Below are 16709 nucleotides of genomic sequence, written 5' to 3'. Positions count from 1 at the left end.
TGAAAAGAATGCCCGAAGAATGGACCTTAGGTGTAATCCAACCAATACATAAGAAGGGAGACAAGACCTGCTGTTCAAATTACCGTGGACTTACCTTGCTGAATGTAACCTATCAGATCTTCTCTAGTATTATCTACAACAGGTTAGTACCATATTCAAAAGATATTTTGGGGGAGTATCAGTATGGATTTCAGGCTAATAGATCAACAACAGACCAGATATTTGTGTTTAGGTAAATACATATGAGTATAACATTGAGTTTCATAACCTCTGTGTAGACTTCAAGCAGGCCTTTGATAGTCTAGATGGAGCACAAATGTTAAATGATTTGCTGCTACATGGTATACCATCGAAGTATGTCTCACTTATTCAAGCAATGTTGGCTGGTTCCAATGCTGCAGTGCGAGTGGATGGAGAACTGACCAATTGGTTTAGGATTAGTAAAGGTGTCAGACAAGGGGATGCACACTCTACAATGCTTTTCAATCTGACTTGAAGCAGCCACGCGGAAGCTTCAGATATCTGGTTACATAGGCACAAAGTCGACTCAGATATGTGCTTATGCCAATGATCTAACAATTATTAGTAGAAGAAAGGTATCACTAGAGAGGACAATATGTGAGATGAAAGAAGCGACAGGACCTAGAGGCCTTTCTGTAAATGAAATCAAGACTAAGTACATGAATTTCACCAGGAAGGAGAATAATAACTTGGATAGATTATTAGCAGACGGTTTCAATTTTGAACATGTGCAGAACTTTGACTATTTGGGCTGATTAGATCATATAAGTCTCTTGAATGAGAACTGTCTTCCAGTGTTTTTATACTATCACCTACTACTATTATTTAAGGGAATTCTCTGGTATCCTTTTCTAGTAGTACATGCGGTTACTTGAGAAAATGTCTTACCTGACAACTTGGAGATCAGTACTGCCCCAGTATTAAGCTCTTCTTCCTTTCTCTGTATAGCCACTGCTTCAAGACAATTTCTGTATGTTCCTGTCTGTCCACAAAGTGGTATCCTTTACCTTTCTGTTTAAATATATAGCAACTCTGCCTCCCTTATGTCCCTGTCCACGGAAACATTGCAAGTCTCTTGTATCCAAAAATGTGGCTGGAATATTTACATTGTTTTGTGTATTATAAAAGCTATGTCTTGGTTTGTCTCAATCTTTGACATCAATGCCATCTGGTGCAAGTTAAAAACAATACAATCCTCAAGTCTGCTGTCTTCAGTCCGACATGAAGCTCCCAGATTATATCTTCTGTTCCAAATGTTGCCTACCGGCAATTGCGTACGAGACGGTGTGTTTTTCTTGTATTGCTAACTCATATGAACCTGCCTAAGCATGTTGTAGGTACTTGTACCCAGTATGTATTTTCATTCCTGATGTTACTTTTGCCTCATAATTATTATGTATTAGCTTTCATAATTTGTCTTTATTGTAAATTTGCCACAATTATCTGATGACTCAAAACCCATAAAGTTTTTAGCAATTAAAGCATTTCCATGGAAAGTCTGAATGGTCACATACTTTACAAAATAGAAGAACGTTGTACATCTTGATTACATTTTCTTCCAGTCCACTTTCACACAATCTCTGGTGTCTCAGAATCAATTATTACTTCTATTGCTCTCAATATCCTAGCAACGTAGTGTCCATTTTGAAGTAAAATTCTTACATTTGAAACATATGTTGAGAAATATGTGTAGCTAAAAAAAGGAAGAAAGTGACCACCATAGCAAATTCCACTTTCACTCTGAAAAATGTTCTAAAACTGCAATAACAGGAATGAGGTGTTCTCATCAGTGAAGAGTGAACAAAAACAGGTGAAACATCTTTACTGTAAGTACAGTTACTGCAGCTCAGACACATTTATTGTCTATTAAAAAAAAAGCCACTGACAACTTGTAAAGAATATTCAGTGAAAGAAAGTGCACAATTAATATCCGTGAAAATAGGATTACCTTCATGCAGTAATGATGAAATTTTTCTCTACATTAATGTAAAGTCTCTTAAAGGCCAACTTATAACAACTGCTGTACTGACTAGAAAGAATCAGTTACAGCATCTTCTGTACCAATAAAAATTGGGCGAATGACACCAAAATAGTTTAAAGTTTTCCTCTTTGCTATCTACTGGTTGGTAAATTCTGCCAACCAAGCATTGCACAGTATCAATCTACATAAAAACTCCTATTCTGAAAGATGAATCTCAAAAGGTACTGAAGACAAGTAAAGGTATATAAATCTAAAAATATAATTGCTACATGTAAAGCACATGAGACTACAAACTAAAAATAATTCTAAAGCAGCTTGGAATGATACTGAAAACGAAATGATTAATTGTAGTAAAGAAAATAGTGTCGCACTTGTCTTTACAATTCTCAGTATTCTGTAAATCATACTAACCACACCACCCTGCTCAGTAATTGCACCTTGTTTCCTCGGACTGAACACTGTGTGAAATTCTTTACCACCAATTTCCTTGGTCAATTACTGTAGGAATGCACATACAAAAATTTTCAGGAAGTTGCTACATTCAGAGCCTTTAAATAAATATAAGGGAGCATCAGATACTTAGCTTAAGTGCACTGAATTTTATTCTGTTTAACTCTTAGTAATGAACCAAATTGAAATGTGATTCAGAAGTGAAAAATATCTTTTTAATTTTTATGCAATGTATTGTTACAACAGACTTCAGTACATCATGTGATAAGGAGCTTCAAATTCATGCCACACAAGCTCTGCAGACATCAATTTTCTACTCTAGTTACACAGCAATTCATTTTAATGTAATCAAGTAGTATTTCAAATAAAGGTTTTAATTGCACATGCAAATAAAAGGATAAAGGTATCAATTGAAAAATAACACTGCAAACGTTTTTATTTTCTTTATTAAAATCACTTGGGTTTCCACATCACCAACAGGGGTACCAAGCACAATGCGTTACTCTTTGTTTTACATGGCGAGTTTCCCCAGTAGGCCTACAAACCATGGAATGTACAGAAGCACATACACAGCTAAAACTTAGTACCGACAGTAATTATGGTCAGAATCTACGTGAACATTTAATATTTCACTTTCAGGCTGCCTCAGTGCTGAAACAATATTTTCTTTTTCAGCAAGAGTTGGTTTCTTCAAATTGCCCTTTGGCTGTTTGTTACATTTACCATGTCTTCGTTGCACTTTTACCTTCTCGTTGCTGGGGGGTCGTGAAGCTTCCCTGCAGTCTGATTGAAAAAGTGACAGCGAATGAGCTGCATCCTTCTGTAGTGACTTCAGGATTTCTGTGGACACTTTACCTGAACTGACACGGTTAATCAAAATTTGATATGTGGACACTAGTTCTCGGGCCAGAGATGTGTTCTCGTGATCATCAGTATTTGTTTGCAGTGAACACAAAATGGCAGAAGCCTCTTCTGTCACCGTTGCTTCACTTGGTGTAAATGTGGCACTTGAATGTAATGCATACGTCATTGACACTGCATGAATGTGCTTGCATATGTTCAAATGAATTAAACTGTCCGCACAAGAACAACTGAAAGCATGTATACATATATTACATTTGGAGCACTTCAACTTGCACTCCAATTTACATTCAATGTTATTTAAAATCACAGTATGTGTTACACCACAATGTGTTTGGGATTTCACATGAAACTTTGTACCATCAGTATTGACTGTAATGTCGTTCTCCTTAATACTACATGAAGCTTTATGACGAGCCTCAATAAGATTTATTCTATATGAATGGCCACCCTTATACAATTTAACCATTCGAGCACACAGTTTGTCACGCACCAATTTCATCAACACAACAAGTAGTCTGTCAAGTCTATTGTTTGTTTTTCCCTCTAAATAACAATATTTTAAAACTCTATGCATTGCTTCAAGGTGCATATTTGTATTTATACCCAGATTGCGACGGTGACAGTATGCCCACTGCTGAGGCCGGAATAAGTAATTTGACGAGAAATATACACCAAAGTCTCTTGTACCTTCATCTGCTTGAAGCTGCCCGACGAACGATTCCAGCAGCTCATTAAAATTGTCTATGTCCACTTCTTCAAGCAATGTACGAAGAGCTTTGTACACAAGCGCTTTCTTTTCTTCATTGCCATGGACTTTCTTCAAATTATTCCGCCAGCTGCGGTCTATGTGCCAAGCACACAGTAGATTATTTTCTGCAGGTCCCATGACTCGTGACCATGCACTACGGAAAGTATTAGTGTCGTCGGACATGAATACAGACGTTTTTATAATGCCAGCTCTCTCTTTCACAGCACTAAAGAAATGAGTCATTATGGAAGTAGTCTCCCGATTTGAAACACAGAATGCTACAGGCATACCTGAACCAAAATCGTCTACCACTAACAATGTGGTCACCAACAGTTTGTAAACATTTGTACAATGTGTGGAGTCTACACATACAATATTTTGTCCAAATCTCTGTAATAACTGCTTCTGGTAGTCAGTCATTAACACTATCACCGAGTCAGTCCTATCAAAATCTTCCCTGGCCTCGCCTTCTTTCTTATAGAGGAGAACACAGTCTTTCATTTTCTCCAACCACATACCAACACTGACTTCATCAATGTTATGCTGTTGATCATCACCAATGGCGAAGTCTCTCTTAATGTTATGAAGGTCATGTCGAGTCAGGAGATGCAGCCTCTCCACTCCGCTGGAATGAACTGAGTCCCGCACATCATCCAGAATTCTCTGGAAAGTGACCCCCTCAGCAATTTTACCTGCAACATTTTAAAATTACTCCAACTACAAAGAGGCCAATTCTGAGTATGTATATGAAAACACTATTCAGAAAGGACACTGTAGTTAACCACCCCCAATAAAATAAATTCAAGCAATATAACACTTGCTAAGTACTTATAAACTAGATAGTTTAATAAATGGCTTAACAGTATATTCAGTGTACCCTTCCAACAGTACTGAAGATACTATTAAAACACTGGGGATGGGAGAATAAACAGGCCTGATTAAAGCACCTGTTGCAATGTGATATTTCCCAGTTTCAGCTACCAAGGCTATTTTCAAATGGTTACGAGGTCTACAAGTACACGTTTAACATGCTGGACAAGAAACAATAAATGTACTGCCTTTAGTCTATTAGATGCATTAATGATCTATTCTTAAATAGACTACTATGATGCAAGCAATAACACAGGGAAACAAGTATTTCAGAACTTATTTCCACACTTGTATTACTGTAATGCATTACACCTGCTCTCACACACACCTAAGTACATGGCATTACAGTCACCAATATTGTGGTCAATATGGATCACAACAACTGGTCTTTTACAACTGCTTTCAAGCTAACATCACAAATTGTATTCATATGAACTGCCAATCGATATATTCACACCTTTTACTCCAGATCACATATCCATAACAATATTAATTTCTCAGCAGTAAAAAAACAATGCTCCTTCACTGCAAAAATAATAGTCAACTACATGTAACTACCAGCAAGCCTGACAATGGATTCTGAAACTTTCACATCATATTTACTTGGGGATCACTGAAAGGCCAGCAAAATTCTACAATTAAGGTAATACTCACCAGCGATGGCTTCTCTATCAGAACCACTGAGATGCAGAAAAGCAATGTTCTGGTCGTGGCCGAAATGTGTTCTGTAGTAAATGACACTACAGATTCCACTTTCTTCTTCGTGAAGCTCTATGGCAGCAACGCAATGGTTTCCCATCTTGCAAGTGCCCTGGGACTTACACAACCTTTTGCCACCTGACTTCGAAGAAAATGTGCCACTTCTGTGGCATACAAAGGTGGTTTTTGCAGTGCCATCCTTTAAACGCTTAGTGCCATAACTAGAGACAAAACTACTTTTTGTTTTTCTCTCCTCCTCAGACTTCCACTTCATAAAGTCTAAAACAAAAGCATCGATGAAAGACAATTGCATTCAGATTCAATAAGTGCAAAGTACACAGCGGGAGTAAAAAAAAACGTGCACTGTTAAGATACCCTCACGAGTTACTGGTGTGATTTTAATCATTTAAATTTGCAATAATTTAACTTATACTTAATGTAGCAGACAGTAAGTTTACAGTTAATGTGAAATCCGTCTTTTCACGCTTTCAAATAAGCACATGTTCTATTGACCAACAAAAACAAGATCTAATGGCCACGGGTCAGGCTAGTATGTAATAATAATGGACGATATTAATTTAAGTAGGCAGTGTACACTTTACTTACCGTCCTTCGTTTGAAATTCACTAATTTCTTTTACCATCTCAACCATGTGCTCCTGCTCCACATGTAGGCGCAACTTAGCCAAGAAATTGCATTTAAAGCTACAGTCACTTTTTGAGCACTTTATCGTACCTTCTTCACCTGGCTGAATTTTATGCACATTTCTCAAATGAGCATTCAAATGCTTCCTTGCTGAATATTCTCTATCACATACATAACAAGCAACAGAACCAGCCATTCCAACGAAATAACTCACTCTCACAAGGTGCAAGGATATTCGCTCATCAACTGTGAATACGAGAATGTGTGTAGCAAAGATGTTGCATTCGCTCAGATGTCACCTATGCTTCTGATTGGCTACTGTATATGACGTCATGAATTTAACTGTCAGCCAATCAGCATCGCGACCAGCGGGTCGCGAGACGCAAGTTCTATCGGTAGGTCCGGTAGTTGAGCATCCCTCATTTCGCTAGCTTTAGACGCCTGGCTGATAACCTATGTGGAAAAAAAAAAACGAACAATAAAGGAAAGACTTTATTTCTGATAAGCAGAAAGCAGACGACATGTAGTGTGCTGTGTACAAATAATCCTTGCAGCATTGGTGGATAAAAACGTGACTTAGAAGGCTCAAGACAGTAAGTTTGGGAATGAATAGATGTACTGCGTATAATTGAAAGCGATAGGCAGAAATATTCAATTTATAAGTGTGGAACGCTCAGTTTTCTGTGACCATGGGGAATGAGAGAGTAAATGCAATTAGTCGAATATAAATATGAAACTTTTGACTTATTGAGTCTGCAAAGAAAACGTAAATGTATTGACATTTTAGACTTAGCAGTGTGATGTGATGAACTTTCCTATTTGTTCCACACAGTTTCGTGTGGCTTCACCATGTTGTAGTTTGTGTACAATAACGTAAAATTGTGATTCTCATATTTGTACCAAAATCAAGTTAAAAATATATAAAAAAATGTCAATGATTATTTGCAGCCCAGTAGACAAGTTCCCAGCATCATAAATGAAGCATTTTATCAAATACAATTTTAGACAAATTAGACAAAATACTTCAGACTCAACTCGTACCATTCATTTTCTAGATTAAATGATTATTATTGTAAGCGAATAAACCCATAAGAACTACGCGAATTACGTAGAAGTGGGCATCTGCCTTCCTCTGTGTCCATATTTCCCGCCGTGTGGCCTTCCTTTCTGTCTTAAGATACTTTTGCCCCAGTCTTCTTCTTAGTGTTTACTTGCACAGTTATATGTAAGTTGGTGCTTCAAATCCATGAGCTCTGATATATCTTCGTGAAAGAAAAAAATCTGTATGAGGTAAGAAAATATTGTGTGTTCAGAGTAGCTCTATTGCATGTACAGAAGTAATTAAATTCTGGCTTTCATTCTGTTCGGAGGTTCTATCAATGGAGACGTTGGTAATTAAAACCATAGAATTATTTTCGGTGTAGTGCGCACCAGAAAATATTCCCAGTCACTGTAGCAATCCCAAGACCTCTGGAATCATGTCATTGGAGTTGTCTTTAATTAATTTTTAAAAGTTGTTTATGTAGCCATCATTGAACATTTCAGATATCTTCTCACATGGAGGAGGCCTACAGTAAGTAATACAGCTTGTGGTCCTCTTCAAGATTTCACAGGTCTCAGTTTATTTTCCAGATCCCTTCTCAGAGATTGAGGCATGAAGCATGTGTAGTGGTTTCAGTGTCAGCTGTTGGAAATTTTCTAAATAGTTTTTTGTGAGATAGTAGGCAACTTCCAGTGCCAGCAATCTTGGCCTTTACAGCATTTTCTGGGCTCTCTCTCTTGACCATTAACATTGCCCCCCTCCCTTTTTTATGCATATAATTGCTTGATGTCCATCATTGATCAGCGTTGATTTACACTCCATACAAGAATGGTATCACATGTAGGCAAACTTTGTAGGCATTTTATAAGCAATTGCCTGTCATAGATTTCAGTTCCTTGTATTTTACCAGTCCATCATCATATCCTGCCATTTACTTTTGCTTGTCGCCACATTCGATAGTGTTGTTGTTGTTGTTGTTGTGGTCTTCAGTCCTGAGACTGGTTTGATGCAGCTCTCCATGCTACTCTATCCTGTGCAAGCTTCTTCATCTCCCAGTACCTACTGCAACATACATCCTTCTGAATCTGCTTAGTGTATTCATCTCTTGGTCTCCCTCTATGATTTTTACCCTCCACACTGCCCTCCAATGCTACATTTGTGATCCCTTGATGCCTCAGCACATGTCCTACCAAGCGGTCCCTTCTTCTTGTCAAGTTGTGCCACAAACTTCTCTTTTCCCCAATCCTATTAAATACTTCCTCATTAGTTATGTGATCTACCCATCTAATCTTCAGCATTCTTCTGTAGCACCACATTTCGAAAGCTTCTATTCTCTTCTTGTCCAAACTAGTTTTCGTCCATGTTTCACTTCCATACATGGCTACACTCCATACAAATACTTTCAGAAATGACTTCCTGACACTTAAATCTATACTCGATGTTAACAAATTTCTCTTCTTCAGAAACGCTTTCCTTGCCATTGCCAGTCTACATTTTATATCCTCTCTACTTCGACCATCATCAGTTATTTTACTCCCTAAATAGCAAAACTCCTTTACTACTTTAAGTGTCTCATTTCCTAATCTAATTCCCTCAGCATCACCCGATTTAATTTGACCACATTCCATTATCCTTGTTTTGCTTTTGTTGATGTTTATCTTATATCCTCCTTTCAAGTACCATATGCAAAAGTATCTCTACATGTTTCTGTTACATGACTCTCTAGCTGTCATTGTTAAGCATAACGCTAAATCTTAGCCAATATTATGTCTGTCAAGTAAAGGTACAAGCAAGTTATCATGTCCTTGAACATAAATATTACAGAGCAATGGGCATATTAATAAACAGATTTGTACTGTGAAGAGAGTGCCATGCTGGAACATTAGTAAATATAATTACATTTGTGCTTGAATAATTAAAATAACCATATAAATTTCCATTTACCAGTATTGTAAAGTGCAGTATTTTGAAAGTACTGGTACTTGATTGCATTGTATTGTTACAAAAATCGTTTTGATACTGTGGGCATTGCCCATTAGCAGTATCAAATGTATTAAATGACTCCCAGATAATGACAAAAACAAAGTTAGCAATAGCTACATGCATCATAATATTTACTGAACAGATAGGCAAAAAGTAGGAAAGCTCTGCTTATATAACATAGCTGTGACATGAAGTCACTTATCTAATTAATATGATTTTTCTCATATGTTTACTTTAAATTCAAATTAATGAAAACAAATCTGACATGCATAGTTGTTGTCATTATTGCACAGGCTATTGTAATTAAACTGCAGTTTATTAGCTTGGAACCATTTGTCCAATGATGCTGTTGGTAAGACAACTCTCAGTAAGCACTACTTTATCACTGTGGGAACTGTGATGTACAGTCATATGTATTTTAACTGTCAAAGTCTTGGGGGCATTTGGGAAAATTGAATGTTCTCATTGTTGATGCCCTAAATGGAAATACGGAAGCGTCCGATCCCGCCCGTCTGCTTTGACCCATGACGTCACACATATGGCGGAAACAAAAACACACACACACACACACTTTCCACAAGAAGCCTAATGACACTAACGGGACAAGCGCGGGAAATGAGGTGTTTTGGGTGGGGGGCAAACTAAATGTAAACAAATTTAGATGCCTTGCGTAGCTACAACATGTAAGTGAAGACAGCCATGCATGAATACCCACCCACCGCCCCAGGGGTCGTAACCCCTGCAACCCATAGAAGGTAAAGATGCTTCAGTAGCTGATTAGTGTTTTTTGTCTTAAAAAAAAAAAAAAATAACCTCACGGGACAGAACGAACAGATCAGAAAGATAAATATAATAAACTAAAACAGAAATTGGAGGAAACAGATAATTAAAATAAGTAATAAGTGTTTTTAAATTAAAAAAAAAAAAATCTCACGAGATAGAACGAACAGATCAGAAAAGTAAATAAAATAAGATAAAACAGAACTGAAGACAGCCACACTCAAACCAAACTCCGTGCCGTCATGATGTCACACATGACAACACCCTTACGTCACGGGTCAAAGCCCACACGTGGGATCGGACGCTTCTGTCGACCCCCCCTAAATTATACTGAAATCTTCAAAAGATTAGACCTCAGTGGGAAACTGTTTTTAAATATAACTATGAAATGTGCAGTGCAAAACAGAGGTGGATTCTTGTTGTATCTGCCATTTTATAAACTCACTGTTACCTTTCAGTCTAACTTAGCCAATGGTCTATGATACAGATCAGTCTGTTGCGACTACTTGCATTTCAAAAAAATATTGCTGATGGTGATGAAATGCAAAACACTTCACCTTTAACATCTACCACTGGGGTTTGTTAAACATCTCTGTAATGCTCTTCGAAACTAATGAATAGTACTTGAGAATCAGTCAAACATAAGTGTTGTGTAACTTCTTTTGTGGATGAATTAAATTTCTGTAAGATTCTCCTAATGAATTTCAATGTGGCAGTGAGTCTCTTCCCTTATTTATGCTCAATCCCTGCACCAACGATCAATCCTCTGCAAGTCTTCGTGCATTTCACTACAGTCTACTGATGTTGCAACCTTACTATAGACAATATCATTACCCATGAATAGTGTCACAGAGTTTCCATTGTTTTCCACTAGATCATTACAATAAAATGTAAATAATGACAGGTCTATAGCATTCAATAGGAGTTCTCCAAAAATAACCTTTGTATTTGTCAATTTTAGTTCTACCTGCAGGAAAGTCCTGTATCCAATCACAAATCTGGTCTAATACTTGGTAAGCTCATATTTTGTTTGAAACAACAGTGTGAAATTGTAACAAGTTCCTTGTGGAAATTAAGGAATACAGAATCAACCTGGGTGCCTTTGTCTACAGCTCTCTGGGTCTCTGGATGAGCAGAACAACTTGAATTTTGCAAGATCTCTGATGATTTTTATGCAGGAGATTTTTGTTCCCCAGTTACTTTGCATTATGCATAAAACTTTCTCCATAATTCTACAACAGATTGACATCAACACCATAGGCCTATAATTGAGCTGCTCAGGGTAACAAAATGGGAAGTGCAAAATTCGGTGTTTGGAGTTTGCAGTTGAACCACAAATCTGGTAATTTTATTCTAACATCCATTTTGTTCTGAATGGCCTTTGAGATGTTTATTCTTTCTTAAACACATAAAAAGAACAGGAAACAGACTATAACATGTTAAAAATACAAAAATAAGCTCATTACTGTAGTGGAGATGTCATTGTGTTGTCCAAATCACAAACACCGACAACGAAACATAATGATAGATAATCGCATGGTAACATTTACACAGAATTACTAGAAGGCTTTACTGTATAACTCATTGATGATGATGATGATGATGATGATGATGATGATGATTGGTTTGTGGGGCACTCAACTGCGCGATCATCAGTGCCCGTACAGTTGTGACACAGTCCAATTTTTACACAATCCATTCTAGCTACAGTCACGAATGAGAGAAAATCCCCAACCTAGCTGGGAATCAAACTCAGTACCCAGTGATTCAGAGGCAGCAACGCTAACCACTAGACCACGAGCTGCGGATGTATAGCTCATTGCTTGAAAGAACTTGATCACTCTCATCACAGATGAGCCCAATGTCCAAACATGTTGGTTTTAGTGACAAGAATAATCCTTGATGAACAGGAGGGATGTAATCTGAGAGGGACAGAAGGTGAGCAACTTTCTTCCTTCAAGTGAGTCTGGGTTTATCGTATTTTAATCAAAGAATAACAAGTCTGTTTTGCTTCCCACTTTTCCTGAAACTAACTTTGTGCAAAATGTCAAGATGTAATGTCTCACTGATGAGTAAAGATGGTGGGTGTTCAGAATTCACCTTCCACTTCCGTATATTTCTTAGATTGGTAGCCAGATGCATACTGAACATCAAAGTCACCAATTTCCTGGAATTTTTTGAATGTTTGCCTCACATTGCTTTCACCTACTTTCTCAAAACATTTAACTGGACAGCGGCAGTTAAGTCCTTCGTCCCATATATGGTTGTGGCACTTAACATTGTGCTTATGTGAGCTGCTCAATTGTGTGTGCCTTTCTGACCATCCTTCTTGGAAACTGGAATGATCTGCACTTTTCCGATCAGTAGATACCTTTTGTTGCTCCAGTGACCTATGATAACTGCTGCTAGAAGGGGAGCAAGTTCTTTTGTATAATCTCTGCAGAAATTTATACATATCTCATCTGGTCCAATTGCGTTTGCACTTTTGAGCAATTTTAATTTGTGTTTTATTCTGCTATCATCTGTGTCAGTATCTTCTATTTTGGCATTCATGCAACAATTGGAACAAGAGACCATATTACATTCTTCCGCAGTGAAACAATTTCAGAATACTGAATTCGTTATTTTGGCTTTTTCTCTGTTATCTTCTGTCTAAATCAAACCATGGCCACTGAGCAACTAAAGAGATGACTGTGATGTGTTTGCTGATTATACAATAATCCCAGAACTTTTTAGGGTTTTTAGTCAGCTCATTCTGCAAAATTCATTGAATACTTCTCGCATCACTTTCCTCATGCTAGTTAGGGTTTTGTTCATCTTCTGTTTGTCTACTAGGCTTTGACTCCAAATTGTAGATTGTTCTCTTGCTTACATTGTTATTGAACTACAGTGCAGTTTTTCCACCCGTCACAACATTGCTGGGTACATACTTGTCTAAGGCGTATTTTACATTGCTTTTGAGTTGTGCTTTACGTATTCGTTCTAAGAGCTGAATATTTGTTGTTGACCACTTAGAAACTCTGCAGTTTGTATTCTATCACTCTTTTTCACCAAAAATGTCTTCCTACCTTTTTTAACATTTATTTTCCAGTAGTCATTGTTTCTCTCATAACCTTTTGATCACTGATTCTTTCCTTGATATTAGCTGATTCAGAAAGTTTGGCTCTGTTAATTACTAGGTGGTCTAAGACATTGCCAACAGGTATTGGATCTTTAACTATCTGCCTGAAGTAATTTTCAGATAAGACCTTCAGAACAAATCCACGTGAATCCCTTTCTCTGACATCAGTTTTAATTGCATGATTCTTCCACTGTATAACTGGCAAGCTGAAATGCACTCTACTACAATTGCGTGATCAAGAAACTTACTTGTGATATTCTCCAAGTTGTCTCTGAAGCACTTGGCCACTCCAGCTTCAGATGGAGGTGATCTATAAAAGCACACGATTGCTGTTTTTGACCCACGCTTGATGCTTACCTTTATACAGACTTAGGAATCTGTTATAACCTCACTGCACATTACAGAGTTCTGTACGGAAAAAATTATGCTGTCACCTTTGATGCCTAGGCTATTCTTGGTAGATTGTGGTGTGGTATATTCCAATCTGAATTTAGTATTTTGCTGTTTTTCACTTCCTGTTTGAGCCCACTTTCTGTTTCTTATACATTTAATAAATGAGACTAATTCTTGGACTTTCCATGGATACTCTAGTAGTTTACTAATAACACATTATCATTTCATATTTCCAATCTGCAAGGTCTAAAGTTCTCCTCTGAAAATAATGTGGTGGATCTGTCTTTCAATTTTGGCAGGCACTTTATCATTGACCCTAAGGAGGGTTTCCTGTAACTAAAAAAAAAAAGTCATGTACTTGCGACATGCACTATGTTACCCGAATAGCTGCTTTCCAACCTATGTGCATGCCACATGTACTGTGCTACCTGAGTAGCTGCTTCCTTTGTATAATGCATTCTTGACCTATTAAGGGGACTCTACAGCTCTCTGCCTGATATCAGAGGTTGAAAAATTTACACCTGAAATTGTTTCAAAACCCTCTGAGCCTCTGGTTTAGGCTTTCCAGCCAGCACCAAACAAGAGGACCAGGGTGATTTCGAATGTGACACAGCAAATGGTGAACCATGCTTACACTCCACATGTGATGGTAGCTGCCTTTGCTAATACAGCCAACTACCTGAAGGAGTCAAGGACAACCTCAGAACCCAGAGGGCAAGGGTCATTTGTGTCGACATTTTCCACTAGCTGCAGCCGGTTCAGCCTGGACAGGATCTCCTAGCAAGCATATTGATAGTAGATGGATTATTTCCCTAACTTGCCTGCTATTTCCATGTGGGACTTCATAATCAGCATTTATGATGGAGCTCCCAATGACCAACAAACCCACCCTCTGTGATTGTTGGATATAGTAGGAAAATCTATCACTGGCCCAACAAGTGAAGCATCCTATTACGGCTAAGATGTGTTATCGGCACAGTGCAGCATCTCGTACATGTTGCTAAGGTGTAAGGGGCAGATGCATGACCAGTTCCCACTTTTGGCTTCTGACCATGATGGTCTCTCACTCAACCTCGAATCAGGAGGAAGTGTTCAAATGGTGCACATTTGAAGATGCAGTGACGGTGTTACCAGAGGATTCCAGCGGCACCAGAGATTTTGCTGCTGTCACCACTGGTGCCTGAACATTGATGCAGCATGGGGCAGAAGCTTGAGGCCTATTGATCGTGGCAATGCAGCTTCTGCCTGTTTCCAGACAGTGGCCAATTCACCTGTGTCCCCATACAACAAGCACTATCCCTATCCATTTCCTACTAGTACAAACTGTAAAATAATGAACAGTTTTACTGACTAATCAGTCAGGGACTCACTTAGAAAGACAAGTAGACAGCATCGGCCATGTGAATTGAGTGAATAAAGCAACTGCAGTGGTAAACTAAATTACAAGTTAATTAAATTTCACTGATGATCAAAAAATACACAAACTCTTGCAACATAATAAATAGCACTACTAAATGCATTGTCATCTGGTTGAGCCGTGAGTTGTCTGTCTGCTGTAGCCTGTGTGCAGGGCCAGAAATGCTCCATCCTGTGATAGCTCCATCGTAAAGCCAGCTCAAATCACTAAGCATGATGGAAGCATCCTGCCTAAGTCATTGGGTCGCATCAGCACTGTGACGATATCTGGGATGATTGGCAACCTCAGTAAAATTTCACCATCAGGCAAATGTGAACCCTATTTCTTCATTGGTATGTCTTTATGTCCTGAAGTTCCAACAGTTTTTCCAGGCGCAGTGGTACCACGGTGTGTGAAACATGTGAAGTCATCTGAAAGCCAACTGATTGGTGCGGGTGTGCTTCATCTTGACACTGGTGTTCCCAATTTGGCCCAGGCGTATATAGATGCTGGATGTTAGAGTGGAGGCAGCAGCTACTGCAGTGATGGCTGTGGATGTGGTACCTGCTGCCTCTGCCTCTGTGAAAGGGGCTCCTCATTGCTTGTCCTTTGAGTGTGCCACTGGCTCTGATGCTGCGCAAGTTCAGTGCCATCAGATTAGTGTTGACAGTGAATCTGCATGTAGCGATGACCGTTGCTGGTATCCGTCCAAGTTGGATACCAGATGTCCAGTCTAGAGCACTCTGGCTGTCATGTTGGTGCATTCATGTTCGTTTGCTAGGCTTAGGTTTGTTGTAGCTCTCATAGTGGTATGCACTAAGAAAGAGGACATCCCTCTGTAATCTTTGAACGAGTTTTTCTGAAAGCCACCTGTGTGTTCCAAAGTGGAATTCAGTCTTGTATTGAAAAAACATTTAATTTTTTAAAGGTGTTAGCAATGACTAGGGCATTCTTTTCAACTTGCAGATTGTTTAGCTCCATCAAAATTAAAGTTTTGGATGCAAACATGATAGGCCGCATTGATGCATAGGTATATTTCGGCACTAACACAGCTCTAACACTGTACTTCAACACCCTGGTTATGAGCTTTCCAAAAGGAAATGTTGCCAGCCATGACACAGGTCTTAAATTATTCTTTAGTGTATAAAATGCTTTGTCATATTCTCTTGCCTGATTGAACAGAACACCTCTCTGGAAAACTAATTAACAGATATGTACATCCTGCCACAGAAGGGGTATGAATTATTCGTTTTCCCTGAAGGATAACTGTCCTTTTATGTTATGTAAAAAAGTTATTGATCAAATATATTTTGGCGAAGCACTCTCCTTCTGCTAGTTTTGCCAATTGCTCTGTTCGTCAAATGGTAACAACCAGTGATGAATTGTGCATTGATTGTGCACTTGCAGTTCCCACACTCTCCCATCCCACAGCCCAGCCTCCAGCAGCTCTATTCTGTCCCCATCAAATCGCTGCATGCTTCGCCAGTAGCACTGGCATCTTCTCCCACCTATACTCTGATATCTCTTCCCACCTCACACCACCTGCTTATCCCCACCACCCATCAAGTAGAACCCTACTCTGTCAGATGCCAGTCACACACTAGTGCCCTGAGAGAGTGGCCATGTATGTGTTTTGTAGTGTAGAAAAAGGGATTTTGTCCAAAAGATTTAATATTTTAGCAGTCATTTTCACTGTGCTCATCTGTGACTCAGCAC

At 38.5% G+C, this 16709-nt stretch overlaps 2 protein-coding genes across 5 annotated transcripts in view; one reads left to right on the top strand and one right to left on the bottom strand.

Moving 5' to 3' along the window:
* The window catches only part of LOC126262919 (NADH dehydrogenase [ubiquinone] 1 alpha subcomplex assembly factor 2), a 34502-nt gene that overhangs the window by 10358 nt on the left and 7435 nt on the right, over window positions 1–16709 (top strand). For 2 of the 4 annotated variants that reach the window (XM_049959856.1, XM_049959839.1), the window contains exon 1: window positions 6671–6871. The exons of 1 other annotated variant lie outside the window; for it this stretch is intronic. The gene's annotated coding sequence lies outside the window, so the exon portion shown is untranslated. Of the gene's footprint in view, window positions 1–6670; window positions 6872–16709 lie in introns of those variants that run through there. One more of the 4 variants, XM_049959848.1, reaches the window with a different exon arrangement.
* Window positions 2921–6513, bottom strand: LOC126262913 (uncharacterized). The gene is made up of 3 exons (XM_049959827.1): window positions 6240–6513; window positions 5589–5912; window positions 2921–4756 (listed from the first exon to the last, which is right to left on the bottom strand). The coding sequence occupies exons 1-3, from the start codon at window positions 6472–6474 to the stop codon at window positions 3033–3035; spliced, it is 2283 nt and encodes a 760-aa protein (XP_049815784.1). The 5' UTR covers window positions 6475–6513; the 3' UTR covers window positions 2921–3032.

The sequence above is a fragment of the Schistocerca nitens genome, chromosome 1, assembly GCF_023898315.1.
Source record: "Schistocerca nitens isolate TAMUIC-IGC-003100 chromosome 1, iqSchNite1.1, whole genome shotgun sequence".
Taxonomy (NCBI): domain Eukaryota; kingdom Metazoa; phylum Arthropoda; class Insecta; order Orthoptera; family Acrididae; genus Schistocerca; species Schistocerca nitens.
This window is presented reverse-complemented; position numbering and strand designations above follow the sequence as displayed.

Bases quoted from the DNA above. Each gene is read 5' to 3' on its own strand.
- LOC126262913 (XM_049959827.1), bottom strand. From the start codon at position 6,474: ATGGCTGGTTCTGTTGCTTGTTATGTATGTGATAGAGAATATTCAGCA. The intron at 5,913-6,239 runs GTAAGTAAAGTG...CTTTTGTTTTAG, and splicing joins TGAATTTCAAACGAAGGACG to ACTTTATGAAGTGGAAGTCT. The intron at 4,757-5,588 runs GTGAGTATTACC...AAAATGTTGCAG, and splicing joins TGATAGAGAAGCCATCGCTG to GTAAAATTGCTGAGGGGGTC.